The 24,815-nt window shown below is 48.5% G+C and overlaps 1 protein-coding gene across 4 annotated transcripts; it reads left to right on the top strand.

Annotated features, from left to right (window-relative positions):
• Positions 1-233: 233 nt before the first annotated feature.
• CHST13 (carbohydrate sulfotransferase 13) lies at positions 234-24,614 on the top strand. 4 transcript variants are annotated; one of them, XM_073889868.1, is made up of 4 exons: positions 463-567; positions 18,357-18,623; positions 18,997-19,076; positions 23,057-24,614. In XM_073889868.1, exons 3-4 carry the CDS (start codon positions 19,056-19,058, stop codon positions 23,900-23,902), a joined length of 867 nt encoding a protein of 288 aa, XP_073745969.1. In that variant the 5' UTR covers positions 463-567; positions 18,357-18,623; positions 18,997-19,055; the 3' UTR covers positions 23,903-24,614. The 4 variants fall into 4 exon arrangements, with proteins under 4 accessions (XP_025716053.1, XP_073745969.1, XP_073745968.1 ...); XM_073889867.1 differs by lacking the exon at positions 463-567 and adding an exon at positions 4,491-4,536; XM_025860268.2 differs by lacking the exon at positions 18,357-18,623 and having other exon boundaries at positions 234-567.
• The last annotated feature ends 201 nt before the right edge of the window (positions 24,615-24,815 follow it).

Below are 24,815 nucleotides of genomic sequence, written 5' to 3'. Positions count from 1 at the left end.
CCGCCCTTGGCCCCTGGCATGCAAGGCAGCAAAAAAACACAAGAAGACACAGTGCTCTTCCGACCCACCGATCTGCCACTTTGATGACAAGGCTTCTTGGCCTCGGGTGGAGGATGGTATCCCCAGGGCAAACTGAAGGGGGCGGAGCCTCACCGGGCGACAGGGCTCTTTCCACCCAGTCTCCACCCTTCGCGCCCTGGACTGCTGCCCCACTTGTTCGGGTGTAGGGCGTGGAGGCTGGACGAGCGAGGCTCGCCACCCGCCGTCGCCCACCTCCGCAGTCCCCAGCGGTCGGCCGCCGCGCCACCCTGCCTCCCGCCAGCGCGGCCCTCGCACCCCCGCGCCGTGCCTTGGTAGGCGCCGCCGGGCGGGCCGGAGCGGGCGGGGCGGGCCCCGGGGCGGGTCCCGGGCCGGGCACTGCTGCCCCCCGCCGGACAAGGCGGACTGCAGGCCCGCTGGCCCCGCGCAGCATGGGGAGGCGCTGCTGGCGGCGGCGTGCTCTGGCCGCCGCGTGTCTGGGGGCCGCGCTCCTACTCCTGGGCGCTGCGCCCCGCGCCCTGCGCCCGGGTGAGTGCCCGTCGGGCCCCTCCACGGGGCACCTGCTGTCTCCTCCGGGGCTGGGGGTGGGCGGTAGGGGTGGGGGTGGGGGGCCAGAAAGGCTCTAGGCGCCCCCGCCCATGCCCCAGCTCCCCACAAGGGTGTTGCGCCCCTCGGGAGTTGGTCTCTCAACGCCCAGGAGACGTGATCGTTTGGGGCCTCACAGCCTGTGCCCAGGGACCCGGGTCAGTTGTGGGTGTTAGAGGGCATTGGGTCCACCCAGGAAGGCAGCCTCATTTACCTTGCCCCCGAAGCCCCTTGGCGCCCCGAAGCCTCTTGGCATAAGCTTGGGTGGGTTGGGGAAGCTTCAGGCCGCCTGGTCCTGAAGGCGGGCCCTCTGTGGCACAGGCGCTGCCGCCCTGCTCCACCTGAAGTTCCCACGGGGAAGAACTTGGGGCTCCTTTGCACCCACTGCATGGTCTGGTTGGGGAAACCGAGGCAGCTAGCCATGACTCCGCAGTGTGTAGTAGCTGCTCTGGGCCAGACGCTTCATCTCCTCCCCATTTCAGAAAGTGGGAAACTAAGGCCAGAGAGATTTAGGGACAGGTGTGGATGGCTAACCTGCAGGCTACACAGTCCACCTGGAGGTTGACGTGCCCAGTCAGCAGTGTGTTCCCATCTCTGGCTCTGTTTGCCTTTCCTGGGTGTGAGTGTGTTGGGGTAGGGGGCAGGGATATGTGGGTAAGGGGTAGGTTTCCACTCTCTCCCCCTCCCTGTGTGGGCTCTGTGAGAATCCTCAGAGTCTCATCTTTGGTGACTCCCAGGCAGGGTCCCAGGGAGTAAATCATCACGCCCCAGGGTGGGCAGGGACTGTGGGCAACAGCGTCAAGGTGGCCCAAGAGATGAGGCTGAGGAATCTGTTTTGTGAGGGGGCGCTCACCCACCTGGCTGGGTCTAGATTAGTGGATAAGGGTCATTCCACAGCCTTACCTGCTGGATGACCTAGTCCCTCTCCTCTCGGGTCCTCAGTACTCCCGTCTATCACATGGGGAGCTCAAGTTCTTCCTTACAGCGCTTCTGGGGCGATGAGAATGAGGCAGCAGACAGAAAGTGGTTGGTCATGATTAGGGCCAGCTGTCATGATTAGGGGTTTCACTGCGCTCCCTTCATCCTGGGGTGAGGGGCTTCCCCCTCTGGCTTTCCCTCGAACCTCCATACTGCTTCTAGGCTGGAGGCCAGGGTTTAGCTGGGGTCCAGGTGAGCAGGGCTTGGAGAGGCCTCTCTAGTGCTCACCAGAGCTCTACCCAGTCACCCTGCCACTCACACTGTTTCCCCCATGCCTGGACTCAGCCATCCAGACACCTCTCCAAGCCCATGGAAGGGAGTTGTGGTCAGTCTTTCTACCACCACCCCTTTTCCGTGAGCAGGCAGGCCATCTGGGAGTGGTGCTCCTGGTTCATGGCAGGTGCTCCTGTGTCCTAGCTGAGTGGAGTGTCCCCTAGCACAGTGTGGGCTGTGGTCCTATGGTCTATGACCATGACGGTCTCTGTCCACCCAGTCATTCACAGACAAATGTCTAGGGCTCTGGCCCCTCCCAATGCCGCCCCTGTGAACCAGCAGGTAGTGGATTTAATGTCTACTCAGGAGCTGGACTCCCAGGCCCCAGGGCTCAGCCCCTGGGGTGGGGTGTGAGACAGAGAAAAGGCCAGAGCATCTGGGCCCTGGTGTGTGTGGGGGTGTGTGTCTGGGGGTTATCTACAGAGGAGTAGGTACATTTGGGTAGGCATCTGTGTGTCTGTATCTCCGGGGCTGCATGTGTCTCCCCTGCCTGGACACATCTCTCCTGCTTCCTCCTCTCCTCCTCTCCCCAGGTCTTAGAGAAGAGAAATGAGCCAAGGTACTGGTCACTCTCTGTGCTTTGTTCCTTTTGACTCTCTCCTGCAAAACCCAAGAGAGCAGGAGCTAGAGAGAGGGACTTGTGGTTCCCCTTCCTAGTCTTTGCCTGGGCTGCGTGCCCCACTGGGCTTCCCTACCATGTGACTACCTCGGCCATGACAAGAGAAGGTTAATCAAGCCAACCTACCCAACGTCCTCTGCTAGTTCCTCCCCGCCCCCCGAGCCATGAGCTAAAGGCCCTGACCCCAGAAGCCAGTGAGGGTGTGTAATGTTGGGCCCACAGGCACCTGGCAGACCCCAAGGGAAGCAGCTGGGTGGAAAGGCCTTCTGCCAACTGTCCAGCTGGAGGTGGACGCTGCTGTCCAGGGACTCAGAAACTGGCCTCAATAGGGCCTTCAGTATCTCTGAGCAGGTCCCTGAAGCTGTGTTCCAAGTTGGAAGGGGGTGTGGTGGGGGTGGGCCTCTGGCCTGGGGCTAGGGCTCTGGGGCACAAGAGGAATGTCAGCACCTTACTCCAGGCAGGTAGGTCTGGCACCATCCCCTCCTTCTCCAAAGCAGAAGGTGTTGCCACACGTTGGGCAGGGGACCCCTGAAAGGCTGCCACTATAGGCCTGGGGCCCCTGCTGCCCATTTACTAGTGGGGAAGTCTGGAGCAGCCCACCCCAGCACCCCTCGGCCCCCAGGACTCCACCAATGCTGACCTAGTGCCTAGGGTCCTGGGGATGAGGAAGATGCTGGGGGCAAGGTGGGACAGCTGTCCAGGATGCCGCTGCCCTCAACACCCACCCTCACCCCAGGGTCCCAGAGGCACCTCCACTGTCACCTCATGTCCCCTTTGCTTCCTCTGTGTCCCAGCCTGGGCATGGCAATGTAACCCTGTTGACCACATATTTGCTGGGCACGTGCTCATGTGAGGTGCCTTTCTAGGGCTGGCAGCAAAACTTACTAAGATCCCTGCCCTTGCAGACCTTACATTTTTAATATTAAAAATCCAAATCCCCAGTCTGCATCCTCTATCCCCAGAGGCACACCCAGGGAGAGTCTCCATGCCACCACATTAAATCCACTACCTGCTGGTTCACAGGGGCGGCATTGGGAGGGGCCAGAGCCCTTTCCTAGGTTTACAAGGGTTGAGCATCTTTCCTGAGGTTGGAATCTCTGTCCACTTCTAGGGGACCTGGGGTTGGCGGCAGGGAAGGGAGAATGTAGAAGAGGTTGGGTGGGTGGAGGGGGGCTTATTCCCAGGGGAGCCCATCCCTTTCTTGCAGGCTGGACTGTGGCCCTCCTTTCCTCCGGGCCACGGCCCTTCTCTTGGAGTTCAGTGCTTCCTGTGCGAGGGCCAAGGGTGATGTGTGCTAACAGTAATCTCCCCACCATCCTTCCTGGAAGGTCTCCAGGTGGGGAAGGACCCAGGAAGCTCAGGAGGGGACCCTGACTCCCTCTCCATCCCCTTCCTTCTCTAGCACCACAGCACCTGGGGACTCAGGCCACAGAGACAACTGTACAGACTGAATGCAGGGTGCCTGATAGTCAGGGTGCCCCTGCAGTCATGCAGCCTAGTGGCCCTAGAGGCAGCCATTGCTTTTAATGAAAAACCAGTATTTTGGTTCTATGCAGAATAAATACAGAAATAAATGCCCAACGACTACTGGGGAGCCAGGGTGCCAGGACTGAGGTGGGTCGGTGAGGACTGACATAGGCCTGGCCTTGGAGCTGAGCAGGGTCCCCCTAGGACCCAGCAGCGGCCCGTCAGCGCAGAAGCCAGGGATCTTTGCAGGGGTAGCCAGAGGAGGCTGGAGCAGGCGGCTTCCCCCTGCAGCCCTGTGTCTCCTGCTTCCCCCTGAGCCCCCTGCAGGACCCCACCCCATAGACTCTCCCTCATCTCCCTTGCACAGTGGGGCCCCGATGCCCAACTCTATATGCTCTGACTCCTCTCCCGTCCTGGCCCCTAGTCCCTCACAGGCAAGTCAGAAACCAGAGACTGGAGCCACCCAGAGGACAGTGTCTCAGTGAGGACGTCTCAACTCAGGCCCACTTAAGCCAGATATGGCTGCCTTCAGGAATGCGTGGATCCAGGGGCTGAAACCACGTTTCCAGCTCTAGGTTTGGCTTTTCTCTCTCAGTCCAAAGGGAGGGCTCTTTTACTGATAATTCCAGGCAGTCTCAAGGATGTGTCTCATTGGCCTGAGTTGGGTCACATGGTATCCGCCTCTGAGCCAACTGCTGTGTCAGAAGAGGATGGAATGCTCTGATTGGCTAGGCCTGGTCACATGCCTATCCCAGCAGCTATGGGCGAAGGACGCCTATCAGAACCATGTGCATGGGACATAAGCAGGTTCATTCCTGGAGGGAAATCAAGAGGGCTAGCCAAAGCAGGAGGAGTGCCTGGTGGCAACCAAATAAATAGATGCTCACCACCCTGCTGTCCATTCTTAGATACTGCCAGAGTGCCCAGGGCACAGAGGCACCTTCCAGGCCTCCGGAGAGTGCCATGAGAAAAGTCTAGCTGGCAAGATGGATGGCTCACTAGAGTAGGCATTAGTAATCCCATTTTGCAGAGAAACTAAGCTCAGGATAAGGGAAGTCACTTGCTCAAGGTCACCCAGCTAGGAAGTGTTGGGGGCCAGGATTTAAACCCTAGTCTAAATCCCTAACGTTTATGTTTTACACTCTACACGGCAGGGGTATTTGGGTTGGGCTTTGAAGGCTGCATAGAAGTTTACCAGGTGAGAAAATGAAGAAAGGGAATTTGGGGCAGAGGGAATGGCATAGACAAAAGCATGGAGGAGTAAAAGGCCTGGTGTGCTAAGGGCTGTGCTGTGGGCAGACCTCTGGGTTCATGAGAACAGGTGGTAGGGTGGAAGCCAGAAAGGTATAAGTCGGGCCAGTCACAGGTGGCCTTGAATAGCAGGCCAGGAGTTGGGGTACTCTCCCTATGGCTATAAGGGGCTATCAGTCTTTAAATAAATATTCATTGACACTAGGTGAGGTACAGGATTGCAAGAAAACAAGACAGTCCCATTCTTACAGAGTTGACCTTCCAGAGAGGCAGCCAGACATCAACCCATATACAAACCATGTTATTTCAGTGCTAATAAATGCCATGAATAAATTAAAAGGAGAGCCTGGGAAAGATCCTGGTGTGGAGTGTGGCTCACTGGAGAGACCCTCTTTCCAGAGGGAACTTCTGAGTTGAAATCTGAACATGAAGTATTTACTCTAAAGTATAAGGGTCCCTGGAGGAGCATCCCAGCCAAGGAACAGTGCAAAGGCCCTGAGGTGGGAACTCACCTAATGTATTTATTGCTTGGCAGAAAGACCAGTGTGAGTGGAGCTGGGGTGGGGGTGGAGGGGAAGGTGGGAGGTGTACCAGAAGGTGGCTCTGGAAAGAAACAGGAATTTATTGTTAGCCAGTAGGAAGCCATGTAGGTTTTAAGATCACCAAGGTAGAAGGAAGAGAAATAAGCTGGATAAGGAGACCAGTGATTGTCCTGGACAGAGCCAGTGGGGCTTGCTGCCCTGAGCTGACTACCATGGAGGAGGTGGGAGGTAGGGGGCAGGGGCGGTTCCTGATCATTCTGCAGGCAGAGGTGATGAGACTACACCCAAGAGGGGTTCCATTCCAGGTGGTTTGTGGAATCAAGCAAATAGAGTTTGAATTTTAAATACAAGTGGAAAGACCTCTACTTCTCTTCAGAAAAAAAAAAAAAAAAGTGGAATTGTTTTTTATTTGTGAAGCGTTTGTTAATGTGTTCCTCCATGGGCCTGATTACCAGAGGTAATGTCCCTGACCCGGGGACATGCAGGTCAGCCCTGAAGTCCCAGGTCACCCAGGGGACTGAGAGGGCTGGGGAAACCCTCCATCCCCCTCCCCCAGCAAGGTCCCCAGGGCCTGTCTGTGCTGTTTGGGACTGGCTGTCCCTGCCTGTCTGGTCTTGCAACACTATGCCCAGCTAGAACTTATTAACCAGGAACCACATGTCGTAATCTTTGCTCGCTGGACTGGGAATCACCAAACAGTATTTCCCCCCCAAATAGTGAAGTTTCAAATGGCCCACAAAACTTGTGCCCTGCCAGCTCCAAGGGGAAGCCTGTCCTTAGGGGTGGGTGTGTGAAGGGCCATTTATTGGGTTCCTGCTTTCAGTTTCCCTGGATGGCGGTTCACCCACTTACCTGTAGGTTTTGTGAGGTTGGGCGGGTCTGAGTGCTGGCCAGAGTGGGTGCCTGAGAGATGTGCCCTCAGATGCGTAAGTGAGCTGTGGCCTGGGGTCAAATTCTGTTTCTGGGATTTACTTGCTCTGAGGCCTCAGGCATGTTTCTTTTCCTCTGTGAGCCTCAGTTTCCCCGCCTGTCAAATGCAGATAATAATAGTTTCTACCTGATATGAGTAAATGTGTCCATGTGTGCAAAGCACCGAGCAGAGTGCCAGGTGCTGACTGACCCCAGGGCTGTGCCCCAGGTGCTTCTTCCCTGGCTCCCCTGACCCCGCCAAAGCGCTGCCTCCTTTGCCAGCTACCGTGCTCTCTTAGGGGCTTCCTGGCCACACGCAGTGGGCACTGCAGGGTGTTGGGTTGGTCTTCGCACTGGTCTACTGGACGGGGACTGTGGTCTGCTCCTGAGGCTGGGGCTGCATGGTTTCCATGGCCTGGATTCCGATGGGCATGGGTAACGGGCTGCCCCAGACTGTGGGCAGCTCACCCCACATTGCTTCCTCCCTTCACCCCAGCTGCTTTGCTTTGAGCTGTTTCAAAACTCCAGTGGTTTCCCCACTGTGATCTCTGTTTCTCCTTCTGCCAGCCTCTGTCCCTGTCACTGTGTGTAGCCTGTCTCTTTCTCTGTCTGCATCTTTGGCTCCCCCAGTCCCTCCCACCTCCCTCCCCCCGCCCATAACCTTCTGCTATTTTTGTCTCCTTTTGCAAAGTAGAACCCCACCTCGGTTTTGCCTGTGACTGCCCTGGGCTGGCCCAGGCCCCTCCCTGGCTGTGAGACCTGGCTTTCCCTGGCTTGTCTGCTCCATGGTGCCTTTGGCAGGGAGCCTGGGACCTGAAGCCTCATGGAGGGGCTGCAGGGTGGAGGGCACAGGCCAAGAGAGGCTTGGGGCAACCAGAGTGGAGGTCGGGGGATGCCTCAGTGTGACCCTGTTTGGGGCCACCCTGCCCTCAGAGCCAAGCCCCCAGCTTTCCAGAGTGGGGGGCTGGATCCAGGGATCTTCAGGGCAGTCCCCTTCCAGCCCTCCTAGACCCATCTGTCCCCCTCCATGGCCAGCCTGCCCATCCCACTAGACTGTACGTTCTTCTGATCTCTGTGGCGGGAAGGGGTGGAGTGGATGGGGTGGCCCAGCCCTGTAATCACTGGCCACAGCTACTCTATAAATAGGGCCTCACTCTGGTGCCTGTTCCCTCTGACCCTTACCCACTGGCCCCTGAGGTCTGGTATGGGACCCGCTTTCCTGTAGGCTGGAGCCTGAGCAAGAAATGAGAGTCCCCACACAAGGGTTGGTGTTTCCGAAGGCTGGGTGCCTCCCTCCCAGTTGCTGGGCCTTGGGGTAGAAATGGGCCTAGGTGTGCTTCACTGGCCCTAGGGGCACCAACCCCCCACCCCCGGTGGCTACCAGCTCTTCCTCAAGCCCAGGCTGTGGCCCTGAAGGGGGCTCAGTGGGTGACCTTGAGCCACAAGTAACACATCCGCAGAATGATGAGGAGGGTACCTCTCCTCCCCCGGCTGTGGGTGGCGCTGTGCTCATGTGACCCAGCCTCTCCTGGGGGCTACGGCTACACTTAGGCAGCAGTGGCGGCCCTCAGCCAGCCCTGAGCGCGGGGCCTCCACTGCATTTTGAGGGGCCGGCCAACTTTGCTGCCACCTCCGGTCAGCTCATCGTCCAATGACAGTGGTGTCGCTGGGATGTGTCCAGCTGCCAGGAGACAGAGGTTCAAGTCCTAGGACCACTGATAAATCCCAAGATACAGGTAGGCCCTGAGGGCCTCACCTTCTCCCCGCACCCTGGCTACAGAAGAGCCCAGGCCTTGTTCCCAGGACACTGGAGTGGGGAGGGAGCTTGAGGCTGCCAGAGGCATGCCAGGAGGCCCAGGACAGTGGGCTTCAGATGCACACAGAAAGTTCTGGAGGCCAAGGTGAGGTCAATCCAGCTGTTGTTTATTCATTCCTTCAACCAACCTCTGCCAGGTATGGCTCTAATACAAGGGTTCTCAAAGTGTGCTCCTGGACCAGCAGCATCAGCATGACCTGGGAGCTGTTAGAAATGCAGATTCTTGGGCCCCACTCCAGCCCTACGGGGCTAGAACCTCTGGGTGTGGGGCCAGGTAATCTATGTTTTCATCTATGTATGCATGCTAAAATTTGAGAACCACTACTCATGGTCAATTTGCCATGAGTTAATCAAATTTTCCAAGTTCATTTCTTCATCAAAAACATGTCTTAAAGAAAACGCCTGGATCTTTTCAATGAATGTATTCTTGGCAGCATTTTGAAGACTCCTCATTTTGTTGAAAGCCAAGGGTCATGGGAACGTTCATCCGTTTTATGAATATATTCTTTTCTCATATGATCCTGAATTCTTGAAGATACTCTTCTTATAAATAAGCAATATTCTTAGGAATTCAGGAATATATTATGATAGCCATTGACTAAATTTGTAAGCTAGATTTACATAAAATGCCCTTGCATATTTATTTTCATTGAGATCTAATTCTCATTCCATAAAATTCACTCTTTTAAAGTACACAATTCAGTGGTTTTTAGTGTATTTAAAAGCTGTGCGATATGACCTCTATATATTTCCAGAATATTAGCCATTAGCAGTCACTCCCCACTTTCCCAGTGATCCCCCGCCGTGCCCCCCAGGCCTGGGCAACCGCTGTTTTCTGTCTCTATGGATTTGTCGATTTGTGATGTTTCATATAAATGGCATCAAATATGTGGCCTTTGAGTTTGTTTCCTCTCACTGAGTGCAATGTTATGAGGTGCAGCCATGTAGAGACCAGGGTCAGTACTCCTTTCCTTTATATGGATGAATATGTATGGATGTACCACAGTATTTATCCATTCATCCACTGGTGGACATTTGAGGTTTTGGTTATTAAATATAATGCTGATGGAAACTTTTGTGCATAAGTGTTTGTGTGAATGTGTTTTCATTTCTCCTGCGTGTGTACCTAGGAGTGGAATTGCTGGGTCATAGGCTAATTCTATGCTTAATTTTTTTTTCCAAATTTTTGTTATTGTGGTAAAATACACATAAGATAAATGTTGCTGTCTTCATCATTTTTAAGTGTACGGTTCAGTGACATCAGTGCATTCACAGTGTTGTGTGACCATCCTCTCCAGAGCTCTTTTGTTTTGTAAAACTGAAACTCTGCACCTATCAAATGACTCCCCGTTCTCCCCTCTGCACCCCGGCGACCATCGCTTGCTCTCTAGCTCATTGGTTTTTACTATTCCACGTACTCTGTGAGTGGAATCATTCATGATTGGTCCTTGTGTGACTGGCTTCTTTCACTCAGCATAATCTCCTCAGGACTCAACCATGTTGTAGTGTGTGTCAGTTTCCTTTCCTTTCCAGGCTGACTAATACCCACTGTAGGAATGGGCCCCATTTTGCTTCTCTGTTCATCTCTTTATGGACTCTTGGGTTGCTTCCATGTTTTAGCTGTTGTGAATAATGCTGCTGTGAACATGGGTGTGCAAACATCTCTTAGACGCCTTGCTTTTTCAACTATTTTGGGTATGTACCCAGAAGAGGAATTGCTGGGTCATATGGTAATTCCAAATTTAATTGTCTGTGGAGCCTCCATGCTGTTTTCATAGCAGCTGCCCCATGTTATCTCCCCACCAACAGTGCACAGGGTTCCAATTTCTCCACATTAACAACACTTGTTCTCTTTTTTTTTGATAGTAGCCATAATAATGGGTGTGAGGTGATATCTCATTATCATTTTGATTTGCATTTCCCCAGTGATTAGTGATGTTGAGCATCTTTTCACATGTGCTTATTGGTCATTTGTATATTTTCTTTGGAGAAATGGTATTCAAGTCCTTTGCCCTGTTTTGACTTTATTTTTTGTTGTTGAATTTTAGGAGTTCTCTATATATCCCCTTTCAGATACATAATTTATAAATATTTCCTCCTATTCTGTGTGTTGTCTTGGGTGCACAAAATTTTTTTTAGTTTAATTTTATTTAAATTCAATTAAATCACATATAGTCTATCATTAGTTTCAGAGGTAGAGTTCAGTGATTCATCAGTTATGTATAATGCTCATTACATTATGTGCCCTCCTTAATGCCCATCACCCAGTTACTCCATCCCCCCACCCACCTCCTCTGCAGCAACCCTCAGTTTGTTTCCTAGGGTTAAGAGTCTCATACGGTTTGTCTCCCTCTCTGATTTCGTCGTATTTTATTTTCCCCTCCCTTCCCCGATGATCCTCTGTTTTTTCTTAAATTCCACAAAGGAGTAAAAACATATGATAATTGTTTTTCTTTGACTGACTTATTTCGCTTAGCATAATACCTTCTAGTTCCAACCACATCATTGCAAATGGCAAGATTTCATTCTTTTTGATGGCTAAGTAATATTCCATTATACATACATATAATAATGATATATATATGTATATATATCTCACATCTTCTTTATCCATTTATCTGTCAATGGACATCTGGGCTCTTTCTGTAGTTTGGCTATTGTGGACATTGTTGCTATAAACATTGGGGTACAGGTGCCCCTTTGGATCACTATATTTGTATCTTTGGGGTAAATACCCAGTAGTACAATTGCTGGGTCATTTTTAACTTTTTGAGGAACCTCCATACTGTTTTCCAGAGTGGCTGGACCAGTTTACATTCCCACCTTTCTCCGCATCCTTGCCAACATTTGTTGTTTCCTTTCTTGTTAATTTTAGCCATTCTGACCGGTGTGAGGTGGTATCTCATTGTGGTTTTGATCTGTATTTTCCTGATGCCAAGTGATGTTGAGCATTTTTTCATGTGTCTGCTGGCCACTTTATGTCTTCTTTGGAGAAATGTCTGTTGGTGTCTTCTGCCCATTTCTTGACTGGATTATTTGTTTTTTGGGTGTTGAGTTTGATAAGTTCTTTATAGATATTGGATACTACGGGTGCACAAAGTTTTTAAACTTCCATCAAGTCCAATTTACCTATTTTTTCTTTTGTTACCTGCGCCTTTGGTCATATCCAAGAAACCACTGCCAAATCCAATGTCATGAAGCTTTTGTTGTATGCTTTCTTCTAAGAGTATTGTTGTTTTAGGTCTTATGTTTAGGTCTTTGATCCATTTTGAGTCAAATTTTGAATATGGTGTGAGATAATGGTCCGACTTCATTCTTTTGCATGTGAATATCCAGTCTTCCCAGCACCATTTGTTGAAAGGAGTATCCTTTCCCCTTTGGATGGTCGAACTCAATCCAACCATATATGTAACGGTTCATTTCTGGGCTCTCTATCCTATTCCATTGGTGCATACGTCTTGTCCTTATACCACTCATTGTTTTGTTACTATAGCTTTGCAGTTAGCTTTGAAATTAGAAGTGTGAGTCCTCCAGTTTTATTGTTCTTTTTCAAGATATATTTGGGGTCCCATATGAATTCTAGGATGGGGTTTTCCATCTCTGCAAAAAAAATGTCATTGGAATTTTGACAGAGATTGCATTGAATCTGTAGATTGTTTTGGGTAGTATTGACATTTTAACAATATTAAGTTTTCCAATCCATGAACATGGGACATGTTTCCATTTCTTTGTGTCTTATTTATTTCAGCAGTGTTTTGTAGTTTTCACTGTACAAGTCTTTCACCTCCTTGGTTAAGTAATTCCTAAGTATTTTCTTCTTTTTTACACTATTGTAAATGGAATTGTTTTTGTACTTTCCTTTTCATATTGTTCATTGTATGTGTATGGAAATGCAACTGATTTTTGTGTGTTGACTTTGTATCCTGCTACTTTGGTGAACTCATTTATTAGTTCTAACAGTTTTTGTGTGTGGAATCTTTAGGGTTTTCTGCATATAAGAACATATCATCTGCAAACAGAGATAATTTTATTACTTCCTTCTAGTTTGGATACCTTTTCTTTCTTTTTCTTGTCTAATTGCTCTGACTAGAAGTTCCAGCATTATATTGATTAGAAGTGGCAAAAATGGGCATCCTTGCCTTATTCCTGATATAGAGGAAAAGCTTTTAGTCTTTCACTATTGAGTATGATGTGCACTGTGAGTTTTTCATATATGGTTTATATTGTGTTGTAGTACTTTCCTTCTATTCCTTATTTTTTGAGTGATTTTTTTTATCATCAAAGTATGTTGAATTTTGTCAAATGCTTTGTCTGTGCCAAGTGGGATAATTGTGTTTTTCCCCCTTCATTCTCTTAATATGATGTATTACAGTAATGGATGTTTGTATGTTGAACTATTCTTGCATTCTAGGAATAAATCCCACTTGGTTATAGTGCATAATCTTTTCGATGTGCTGTTGAATTCCGTTTTCTAGTATTTTGTGGAGAACTTCTGCATCAATATTCATAAGGGATATTGGTCTGTAGCTCTCATTTCTTGTAGTGCCTTTGTCTGGCTTTTTTCCCCCAGTCAGAGTTATACTGGCCACACAGAATGAGTTAAGAAGTGTTCCCTCTTCCTTAGTTTTTGGAAAAGTTTGAGAAGGACTTGTATTAGTTCTTTAAATGTTTGACAGACCACAGCAGTGAAGCCATCAGGCCCATGGCTTTATTTGTCAGGAAATTTTTGATTACTGATTCGATTTCCTTACTAGTTATAGGTCTTTTCAAATTTTCTAACTACTTCATGATTTAGTCTTAATACATTTTGTGTTTTTAGAAATGTGTCTATTTCATCTAGGTTATCCTTTTTTTTTTGGCATACAATTGTTCATAGTATTCTCCTGTTTTTTTTTTTTAATTTCTGTAGTCACTAGTAATGTCCCACTTTGATTTCTGATTTTAGTAAGCTGTATCTTCTTTTTTTCTTGGTCCATCTAGCTTAAGGTTAGTCAATTTGTGGATCTTTCCAAAGAACCAACCTTTGGTTTTATTGATTTTCCCTATTTTTCTATTCTCTATTTCATTTATCTCTGCTCTAATCTTTATTATTTCCTTCTTTCTTCCAGCTTTGGGTTTATTTTTTATTTTTCTAGTTCCTTAAGTTGTAAAGTTAGGTTGCTGATTTGAGATCTTTCTTGTTTTTAATGTAAGCATATATAGCTATAAATTTTCTCCTAAGCACTTTCACTGCATCCCATAAGTTTGGTATATTGTTTTCATTTCTGTTTGTCTCCAAGTATTTTGTAATTTCCCTTGTGACTTCTTTGATCCACTGGTTTTTTAGAAGTGTATTCTTTGATGTCTACAAATTTGTGAATGCTTCCAGTTTTCCTTCTGTTATTGATTTCTGACTTCACCCTGCTGTGGTCAGAGAACATACTTTGTATGATGTATGTCTTTTAAAATCTATCATGACTTATTATGTGGCCTAACATATAGACTATCCTGGGAAATATTTCATATGCATTAGAGAAGAATGTGTATGCTGTTGTTGTTGGATAGAGTGTTTTGTATGTGTCTATTAGATCTAGTTGGTTTATTGTGATATGTAAGTCCCCTGTTTCCCTCCTCATCTTCTCTCTGGTTGCTCAGTTCATTATTATGAGTGGTGTATTGAAATCTCCACTATTATTGTAGAGCTGTCTATTTCTCCCTCCTATTCTGTCAATTTTTGTTTCATATACTTTGATGATAAGTTAATGTTTATAATTGTTCTATCTTCTTCCTGTTTTGAAACTTTTATTTATATACGACGTCCTTCTTTATCTCTTGTTAACTTTTTTGATTCAAAGTCTATTTTGTCTGATATTAATATAGTCACCTTTGCTCTATTTTGTTATTATTTGCTTGGAATATCTTTTTCTATCCTTTCACTTTCAACCAGTTTGTGTCACTGGATCTCAAGTGAGTCTCTTGTAGATAGCATATAGAGTCGGGTCAGATATTTTTATCCATTCTGCCAATTTCTGCTTTTGACTGGGAAGTTTAATCCATTGACATTTAAAGTAATTACTGATAAAGAGGAACATCTGTCATTTTGTTATTTGTCTTCTCTATGCCTTATGGTTTTTTTATCCATCATTTCCTGTATTACTGTCTACTTTTGTGCCTAGTCAATTTATTTTTTGTAGTAAAATGTTTAAATTCCTTTCTCATTTCTTTTGTGGATACCATTTCTTCATTTGAATGGGCCATACTTTTCTTGTTTCTTTGTGTGACTTCTAATTTTTGGTTGAACACTGGACATTTGAATCTAATAATGTAGCTCTGGAAAGCAGATTCTCTTTCTCAGTGATTGCTGTTTTTAGTTTCTGTTTTTGTCTTTCTGGTTGTTGTAGCCTGTCTCTGTGCTGAGGTTTAGCCCAAGGTATAAATTTAAGGTCTTCTTAGGTCTTTTCTGAGCCTCTTTCTGGGCATTCACAGTCAGTTTCTAATTTTCCCCACCTATGCAGTTTTTTGAATGTTTTAGTATTTAATGTCTGGCTCCAAAAAGGGGAAAAGAGAAAAATGAAAGGTGGGGAAAAGGAAACCAGCTCATTAAGTCTCCTAGAAGTCATTTTATGTGGAGTGTGAGGGGCTTGCAACAATGTGGGGAGGTACAACTGATCAAAGCACAGATCTCTGATATTTGGAGAATAGGATCCTTTTTGCTCACTCTGGCTCTTGCACGCTGTATGTAAGCTGCTCCAAGAACAGATGCACAGCTGCCTGCCATGTGGCTAGGGTGGAGAGTGAGTAGATGCCCTGAGCTAAGAAAGAGCTGAAACTGACTGAAATTTACCACCATTTACCATTTAAGCCTTCCCCTGGAAGTTGCAAGCCTTCCATGGACTCCAGAATTCCAGGTCTATCTGATTTATCAGATAGATTCTGCTAGTACAGTTGTTGCCTGGGTGGAGAGACAGATTCTTGGTGTTCTTGGTCTGTCATCCTTCCAGAATCATCTAGGCTTAGCTTTTAAGGAATTGCCAAACTGTTTTCTATGGCAAAATATCTCTATTTTCCATTCCCACCATCAAAGTATAAGGGTTCCAATTTCTCCACATCCTCACCAATACTTGTTTTTGTCTTTTTTTATTATAGCCATCTTAGTGGGTGAGAAGTTGTGTCTTAATGAGGTTTTGATTTGACTTTTCCTAACAGCTAGTGAGGCTGAGCATCTTTTTATCTGTTATTGGCAATTTGTATATTATTGGAGAAGCGTCCATTCATATCCTTTGCCTACTTGAAAAGTTGGGTTATGTCTTTTATCATTTGGTTATGGGCATTCTTTATATATTCTGGATACTAGTCCCTTATCAGATATATGGTTTGAAAATATTTTCTCCAAGTTGGTAGGTTGTCTTTTCACCTTCTTGATGGTGTCCTTTGAAGCAGAAAAGTTTTTAATGTTGATCTAGTCCAGTTTATCAATTTTTTCTTTTGTTTTTTTGATGCCATATCTAGGAAATCACTGCCAACTCAAAGATCATGGAGATAATATGTCTATGTTTTCATTATGAGTCTTTGTTAGCTCTTACACTTAGGCCTATGATCCATTTTGAGTTAGTTTTTGTATATGGTTTGAGGTAGTTGTATAATTTCATTCTTTTACATGTGGATATCCAATTTTCTCAGCAAAATTTATCATAAAGACTGTTCCTTCCCTATTGAATTGTCCTGGAACCCTAATAAAAAATCAGTTGATCTTAAGTGTAAGGGTTTGTTTCTGAACTGTGAATTCTATTTCATCAATCAAAATGTCTCTCCTATCCCACCACCACATCGTCTTAATTACTGTGGCTTTGTAGTAAGTAGTAAAATTAGGAAGTGTGAGATCTCCAAGTTTGTTCCTTTTCAAGATTGTTTTAGACATTCTAAATCCCTTGAATTTTCTTTTTTTAACAAAATTTTAAAAAGATTTTATTTATTTATTTGACAGAGACAGACAGCACAAGTAAGCAGAGAGGCGGGCAGAGGGAGAAGGAGAAGCAGACTCCCTGCTGAGCAGAGAGCCCGATGCGGGGCTCCATCCCAGGACCCTGGGATCATGACCTGAGCTGAAGACAGACGCTTAACCGACTGAGCCACCCAGGCTCCCCAATCCCTTGAATTTTCTGATTAATTTAAAGATCAACTGTCAACTGTCAATTTCTGCAAAAAAGGCAGCTAGGGTTTTTATAGGGATTGCATTGCATGTGTCATCTGGGGAGTACTGCCACCTTAATGACATTAAATCTCCCAATCCATGAACATGGGATATTTTTCCATTCATTCAGGTCTTCAATTTCTTTCAATTATGTCGTGTAGTTTTCAGAGATAAGTCTCGCACTTCTTTTGTTAAATTTAATCCTTATTATTTTTATGCTGTTGTAAGTGGAGATGTTTTTGTAATTTCAATTTTGGATTTTTCATTACTAGTACTTACAAATACAATTCACTATTGAATATTGATCTTTTATTCTATGACCTTGCTGAACTCATTTATTAGCTCTTAGCTCTAATAGTTGGTGGATTCTATATAAATACTATATATAGTCTATATATAGTCTATATATATTCATGTCATCTACAAATAGAATAATTTTACTTTTTCCATTCCAATCTGGATGCCTTTTTCTTTCTTTTTCTTGCCCAATTACCCTGGCTAGAACTTCTAGTACATTGTTGAATAGAAGTGGTAAAAGTGGGCATCCCTTGTTTTGTTCCTGATCTTAGAGGTAAAGCATCAGTTTTTCACCATTAAATATATTAGCTGTGGGTTTTCTCCTAGATGGCCTTTATCAATTTGATGAAGTTCCCTTCAAGTTCTAGTTTGTTTAGTATTTTTATTATGAAAGGGTATTGGATATTGTGCAACACTTTTCCTGCATGTATTGATAATTATGTGGGTTTTTTCTTTTACTCTATTAATATGGTGTATTACCTTGATTGATTTTTGTATGTTGAACCACTCTTGCACTCCTGGGATATATATTACTTGGTTATATATAACCATTTTTATATGTTTATATATAACCATTTTTATATGTTTTAAATATTCAGTTTGCTTTTTTTTTGAGGATTTTGCATCTATGTTCATAAGAGATAATGTTCTGTAGTTTTCTTTTCTTGTGATGTCTCTGTCTGGTTTTGGCATCAGGGTAATACTGGGCTCATATAATGTGTTGGAAGGTATTTTCCACCCCACAATTCTGTTTTGTTTTACTGAAGGGGGTAAAGAGTTTGGAAGAGATTGGTGTTAATTCTTCTTTAAATATTTGGTAAAATTCACTAGTGAATATCATCTGATTCTGGGCTTGTCTTTGTGGGATTTTTTTTTTTACATTACTACTTCAATGTATTCATACATATTATACATTACATTATTATACATATTATTATATATTACATTGTTATACATATACATTATACATATAATTGTTAGATGTCATTGGGGTTTTCTATTTCTTTTTGGTCAATTTCAGGAATTTGCATCTTTTTAGGAATTTGTCCATTTTATATAGGCTATCTAATTTGCTTTTGTACAATTGTTCATGCCTTTCTCATTTCTGTAAGATTCAGTTCTAATGGTTTCCCTTTCATTCCTGTTTTTAGTAATTTGAGACTTCATTCTTCTTGGTCAGTCTAGCTAAAGTTTTGCCAATTTTGGTGATCTTTTTGAAGACTGCATTATACTTTATTCATTTATTAATAAGTAATATCATACTTTAGAAAAGTATGACCAAGAAGCATAAGATCATGAGCCTATGCTTACCTAAATCAACTACATTAATTGAATATGTAGAAGATACTCCTTAAAACACATTTAGAGTAAAAGAATAAATTTAGTAAGCAGAGTTTTTGGCAATTTTAGGAAGATTGAAGAGTACAGCACTGAGACGGATGGTATCCCTGCACACTGTCTTCCAGTCTGGGAGACAGTGAAACCTGCATCTACCACGAAGCGGCATACACGCTGGCCAGGGAAGTACAGGCTGCTGTAGGAGTCCATGGAGGTCATGTGACCTGGTGGGCTGCTACTGGAGAACCTGCAGCTTGGCTGTGCCACCTCTATTGCTACCCAGCCCTTTCTGGCTGCCCACACCCAGGATTTGGGGAGGCTGGACCGCCAGTCAGCTTGGTGAGCCCCTGAGGGCTCCATGGACATGGGGCTGGTAGGGGTGCAGCATGAAATGAAGGCAGATGGAGATGGATAAGGTTGGATGGTCAGATCTTTACCAGAGGGCTGTGGGCTGGGTACCACCTTTCCTCTCATCCCTGCCTGCCTGGCGTCCTCCAACTCTGAAGGGTAGGACATGGGGGCAGGAGCAATACCAAAGACCCTGCCCTGGTGGATTAGGGGGCCTATCAGTGCCCCACACCCCACCAAGGCAGATGAGATACAAGAGGGAAATTGAGTCCCAGAGGTAGATCAAATGTGCCCAAGGGAGTTGGCCAAGTCCCCCAAGGGCTACAGCCAGTCCATCTGATGCCTCTTTCCTTATGCCCCTTAGCATTTGAAAACAGCCTGGGCTCTGGCTGGCTCGGTGGGAAGAGGAGGAGTCCCCTGCAGATGCTTTATGACTTGGACCAGGTAGGTGGACAGACCCCTGCCCAGTGATCCTTCCCTCTACCTCCAGCCATGGGAAACTGAGAGCCCTAGTGTAGACCTGCTGTCTTGGAACTAGAGCCCACAGTAGGGCTTGAAGAGGCTTCCTCTGCAAATCAAGGCCCTGTGCAGAGAGGAGAATGCCTGTGACAAGGGCAAATCTTCGGACAAGCTGAGAGACCTGGGGTCTCCACCCACCCACCCACCTACCCATCCATCATCCACCCAACAACAGACTGAAGCCACACTGTGCCAGGCACTCTGCCATGTGTTGAGGATATAAAAGAGCAAAGGACCCTCAGGAAGTTGACAGTCTAGTGGGGAGACAGGAATTAAGTGACCCCCCCAGATTTTAGTATCTGCTGCGATAGGGAAACATGCAGGGAGCCCCCGCCCTCACACTGTTCTCAGGCACCCAGATCAGGAGGCTTGCCAGCCCTAGCACTCCACTTCCGCGGTGGGCCTGCTGGGACCATGCACAGCCCAAACACACACGCAGTTAGACCCCACCGAGAGCCACGGGCCCCTGGCTCACACACACACCAGCAGGCACGAGGAGAGGCACCCATTCAGACAGCATGTGTAGAGCACCTACTGTATGCAGGCTGTGCTCAGGCTGCTGCTGATCCAGTGGCAAGCAGGTCAGCTGGATCCCTGACCTGGGGCAGCTGATATGCCCAGGTGAGGAAGATATCATCCCATCATTGCCACCTGCACTAACCTGTGGCTGATTTGCATCGAAAGGGGCAGTACAAGATGCGACAAGAAATCTACCGGGAGGGTCCTGGTTTAGATGGGGAAGAGAGATCCTCTCTGAGAAAGGGACATTGGAGCTGAGACCTGCAGAGAAGGAGTCAAGAAGCAAAGAGTAGAGGGCCAAGTGCCTGGTGGTAGACAGACAACAGAAGAGGGTGTGTGAGGTGAGCCAGGAGTGGGCAGCAGCTTGGGTGGTGCCTGGCAGGTGGGGCGAGGGCAATAGGGAAACCACAGAGGGTTTTAAGCTGGGGAGAAGGGTCAGACAGGTTGCGTAGGTAGCTGTTCACTGAATCCCTGAGGGCTGAGCCAAAGGGGCCTGTGGAGCTTATCTGACCCACGCCCTTGGGTTGCATGTGTGGAGGCCTTGGTTCAGAGAGGGTAACTGGCTTGCTCTGGGCCACACAGCAAGCTGAGGGCACGGCAGGCTCTCAGCAGGATCCTGGGTTCCACTAGTTCCACAGGCTTCTGAGGGGCAGATGGGGCTGGCTCAGCCCCCTCACAGCTTGAGGTCCCTCTGACTGTTGGGTGTCAAGGCCCTGGGAGCTTAGCACCTTGTGGCTGGAGAAATAAGAGTAATAAAAATAATCTGGCCAACAAAGGCTAACTGTGTACCAGACACTCCAATTCTGTGAACTTATTTAGTCCTCATGGCAAGCCTGTAAGGTAGGGCTGTTGTTATTCCTGTTTACAGATGAGCAAACTGAGTCCCAGGGAGGCCAAGGACACAGAGAAGTTTACAGAGCTCATAAGGACTAGGGCCAGGCTAAGAATCCAGGCAGCCGAGTCCAGTGAGGCTGGAAGAGATGGTTGTAACGGTAGGATCTGTTTCTGGACCAATGGGCATAGCCCCAGCTTCTGAGTCCTAAGGGACCTGAGTTGGGAGTCCCTGCTTCCCTACTTGAGGGCTGTAGGCAACTCATTTCTATTGAGCCTCAGTTTTCTCATTTCTATGGAGATAGTATTGACTATCTTGGTATTTATGGGGCTCCAAGCAACAGAAAAGCTGACTTTAAGCCATTAGGACAGTGGGTGTTTACTTCCCAACATGCTCAGAAACCAACAGCCCTTGGTACAGCAGCAACATGTTGCCCATCATCATACTCTGAATGTTGACATATGATACATCTTGTTGCCTCGTGACTTCAAGATGACTGCCAGGGCTCCAGACATCTCACAGGATGGTACCCCAAGCAGAAAGGGAGGGGCTGAGGCAAAGATTTTTTTTCTTTCAGGAGCCCTCTCTTTTTGTGCTGAAGGAAAGTCTTTCCTGGGAGCCATCTAGCAGACTTCCCTGTACATCTCCTTGGCCCAAACCAAGCCAGATATTCACCCCTGGACCCATAGCTTTCATGAAGTTGTGTGAGGCTGCTATGACTGGTTCTTCCCCAAGGCTCGGCACGTTGACCTACCACAGTTGGGGTCTGCTGGCAAGGGGGGAGGATGACTGACAGGTGGGTGCATGGCCAACATTCCCTGCCCCAAGAAATATGTGGGGATGTCTGGAAGCAGAAAGCAGAGCTTGGCTGTGGGGCCACTGGATACAGCCTTCTCCTGGCACCCATGTGAAGCCGGCTTCTGAGGCCGGTCCTGTGAATCTGCCTTAGAGGGAAACGGATCTTCTCGGTGCTCTCACGCCCCTCACTGCTCTGAGATTGGCAGCCACCCCTCAGTGAGATTCTGAAAAAGTACGATAAGCACATGATAGGGCATTCAACCTTTCAAACGAGTATATGCAGTGAAAAGTACCTCTCCTTCCCACCCGGGCCCTGGTTACCCCTGGAGGCGACCAGTTCGTTCCCTGTGTGCCCTTCCGGGCATGTTCTAGGCATGTGTGTAGTGTCCAATGCTCTGTCATGTGCTTAGGTCACTTTTCCAGAATCATACCTACAGGTATATATGTCCTTTTTTTCTGCTTTATGTTTTAATTGAGAAAAATTCAAACATACACAGAAGTAAAATGTACAATGAACCCCCACATTCCCATCACCCAGTTTGAACAGTGATCAACTCTGTCCTGTTTCATCCAGACCCCTCTCCCTCCATTCCTACTTGGGATTATTTGGAAGCAAATTCCAACCTTGTTTAGTACGTGACAATTTCAATATATATCTAAAAGAGAGGCTCCCAGGGTACCTGGATGGCCCAGTCAGTTAAGTGTCCAACTCTTGATTTTGGCTCAGGTCTTGATCTCGGGTTTGTGAGATGGAGCCCCATGTTGGGCTCCAAGGTAAGCAGGGTTGTCTGCTTGGGATTCTCTCTCTCTCTGCCTCCCCCCATGCTCACTCTCTCTCTCTCTTTCTCTGAAACAAATAAATCTTTAAAAAAATAAAATAAAATATGAGAGGCTGCCTACAACCTATCCTTTCTGAAACATTTTTTTATTTCCTTCCTCACCCTTTGTAAACCCAAAATGTGACATGTTAACTCCTGTTCCGTACTTTAGCTTTTATCACTTGAAGTATTTTGGATTTCTGCTTGGATTTCTGGATACTTTTAAAGGCATGAGAAGCGCAAATGAGCACCTCCCCCCCACACACATTCTTCCCCTCCCCACCCAGCAATGGCAGATACTCTTATGCAGGCACTGGACCCAGTGTCCTACCATTTCAGGTGCTGCTTTGTCCTTCCCTGAAACGGAAACACTCACAAGGCTCTTTTCGTAACTGGGATATAACTCACATGCCATAAAATTCACTCTTTTACAGTGTACCCTTCAATGGTCTGTAGTGACCAAGGCTGCATGACCATCACCACTCTCTAACTACAGGACACTTTCATCACCCCCCAAATCTTATTATTGAACAAAAAAATATCTCAGTAGCCTGCAAGTGGCTGCATTTTTCAACTCTATATGGAATTATAGCTGTTGTTCTTATACATTATCCTGATATTCAATTTGTGCCCACACTCACCACTCTGATGACATACTTATTCCATCAGGCTTACTCTGACACGGTCATATTCATCATCAGGACCTCCTTGGTCCTGAGGGCCCAACCCTGCTTGTCACATCCTTCCACCTGCCTCAGTGAGGTTAGAGTCATTTTCCCCCCAAATTCTGGTCTAGGATCCGGGTCCCAAATCACAGTGATCGGTGGCAGTGCTGGGGTTCGAATCCCCTGTTCCGTCGCCACGGCCCGGTGGGCGCAGGGCCCGCGGCGCTGACCGGCCCCCCCGCCCCACTCTCCCACCCCCGCTGTCGCCCGCAGGGCCCGCGCTCAGCCCTGGCCGAGGTGCACCGGCAGCGGCGCGACCTGCTGCGCCGAGCCTGCAGCCGCCACACACGCCGGCAGCGCCTGCTGGGGCCCGAGGACCTGCGGCACGTGCTGGTGGACGACGCGCACGGCCTGCTCTACTGCTACGTGCCCAAGGTGGCCTGCACCAACTGGAAGCGCGTGCTGCTGGCGCTGAGCGGCCGAGCCCGCAGCGACCCGCGCGCCATCCCCGCGCACGAGGCGCACGCGCGGGGCCGCCTGCCCTCGCTGGCTGACTTCAGCCCGGCCGAGATCAACCGGCGGCTGCGCGCCTACCTGGCCTTCCTGTTCGTGCGCGAGCCCTTCGAGCGCCTGGCGTCGGCCTACCGCAACAAGTTCGCGCGGCCCTACAGCGCGGCCTTCCAGCGGCGCTACGGCACGCGCATCGTGCGGCGCCTGCGGCCGCGCCCACACCCTGACGCGCTGGCCCGCGGCCACGACGTGCGCTTCGCCGAGTTCCTGGCCTACCTGCTGGACCCGCGCACGCGCCGCGAGGAGCCCTTCAACGAGCACTGGGAGCGCGCGCACGCCCTCTGCCACCCGTGCCGCCTGCGCTACGACGTGGTGGGCAAGTTCGAGACGCTGGCGGAGGACGCGGCCTTCGTGCTGGGCCTGGTGGGCGCGCCCGGCCTGCGCTTCCCTGCGCCCCCGCCCCGGGCCAAGACGGCCGCCGCCCGCGACCTGGCCGAGCGCCTCTTCCGGGACATCAGCCCCTTCTACCAGCGGCGCCTCTTCGACCTCTACAGGATGGACTTCTTGCTCTTCAACTACTCTGCCCCTTCCTACCTGCGGCTGCACTAGGTGGCGAGGCCCGTCACACCCACCGGACGGTGTGCATTTCTGGTGGCCACCCGCCCCCCACCCCCCGCACCCTGATGCTGGTGCTGCCTGCCCCGGACTCCTCTCTGAGCACCACTGCCCCGGTGCTTCCCTGCTTGGCCAGCCCGCCCGGGCCTCCATCCCGCCCGGCCAGGTTTGGGTGTAGCTCACCTCAGGCGGCTGGACACCCGTGTGCCTGCCTGTCCCTTGCTGCTTGCTTCGTCTGACTGTGCCAGCTGGCAGGCATTTCTCCAGACCGCTGGGTGGGGAAGCATTGAATTACTAGTATTTTTTAGTTTGTGAGAGGCCATTTTCGGGGGTCAACTTTGACCCCCAAACCAGAGCAAAATGCTGGTTCGGTGCAGTCTGTGGCCTCTCCTAGCAGCCTCTTCACCGCCCCAGCCCTGGTATTGACAGCCATGGCCCAGGAGGAAAGCCCTCCGTCATCGGGCGCAGGCTAGGGCCTTCCTTGTCAGTGGGTATGGCATGGAGCCCACCCTGAGTTGCCTTCCACTCTGCCTGTCACTGAGCCATGCTGCCTCTCCCTGTGGCTGGCCCCACCTTTGATCTCAGTCTGGCCAGATCCTAAGTCTTCCGTGTGTGCCCACAGAGCCCAGAGTGCAGTATGGTGGCGGGTTTTATAGGACCATCGTGAGCTGGGGAGCTTATGTTTTTGAAATAAATGTTTTTTACTTCTGACATTTTGGAGTTTCTCTGCTTCATTTTGCCATTTGTTCTGCTGCATGGGGCTGTCAGATCTTAGGCATCTCAACAAATCTGAGCCTCAGTTTTCCTTTGCTGCCAAATGGCGCAAGAATGCCAGGTGGTCATGAAGATCAGATGAGAGAGATGGAGAGCCCACAGGTGTGAAGGGCTATATGGGGAGTGGGGTAAG

This window comes from Callorhinus ursinus, unplaced genomic scaffold, assembly GCF_003265705.2.
Source record: "Callorhinus ursinus isolate GAN/ISIS: 27379988/994484 unplaced genomic scaffold, GSC_fseal_2.0 scaffold119, whole genome shotgun sequence".
In the NCBI taxonomy this organism is placed as follows: Eukaryota; Metazoa; Chordata; class Mammalia; order Carnivora; family Otariidae; genus Callorhinus; species Callorhinus ursinus.
The sequence above is the reverse complement of the archived record's forward strand: the minus strand, read 5'-3'. Positions and strand labels throughout refer to the sequence as shown.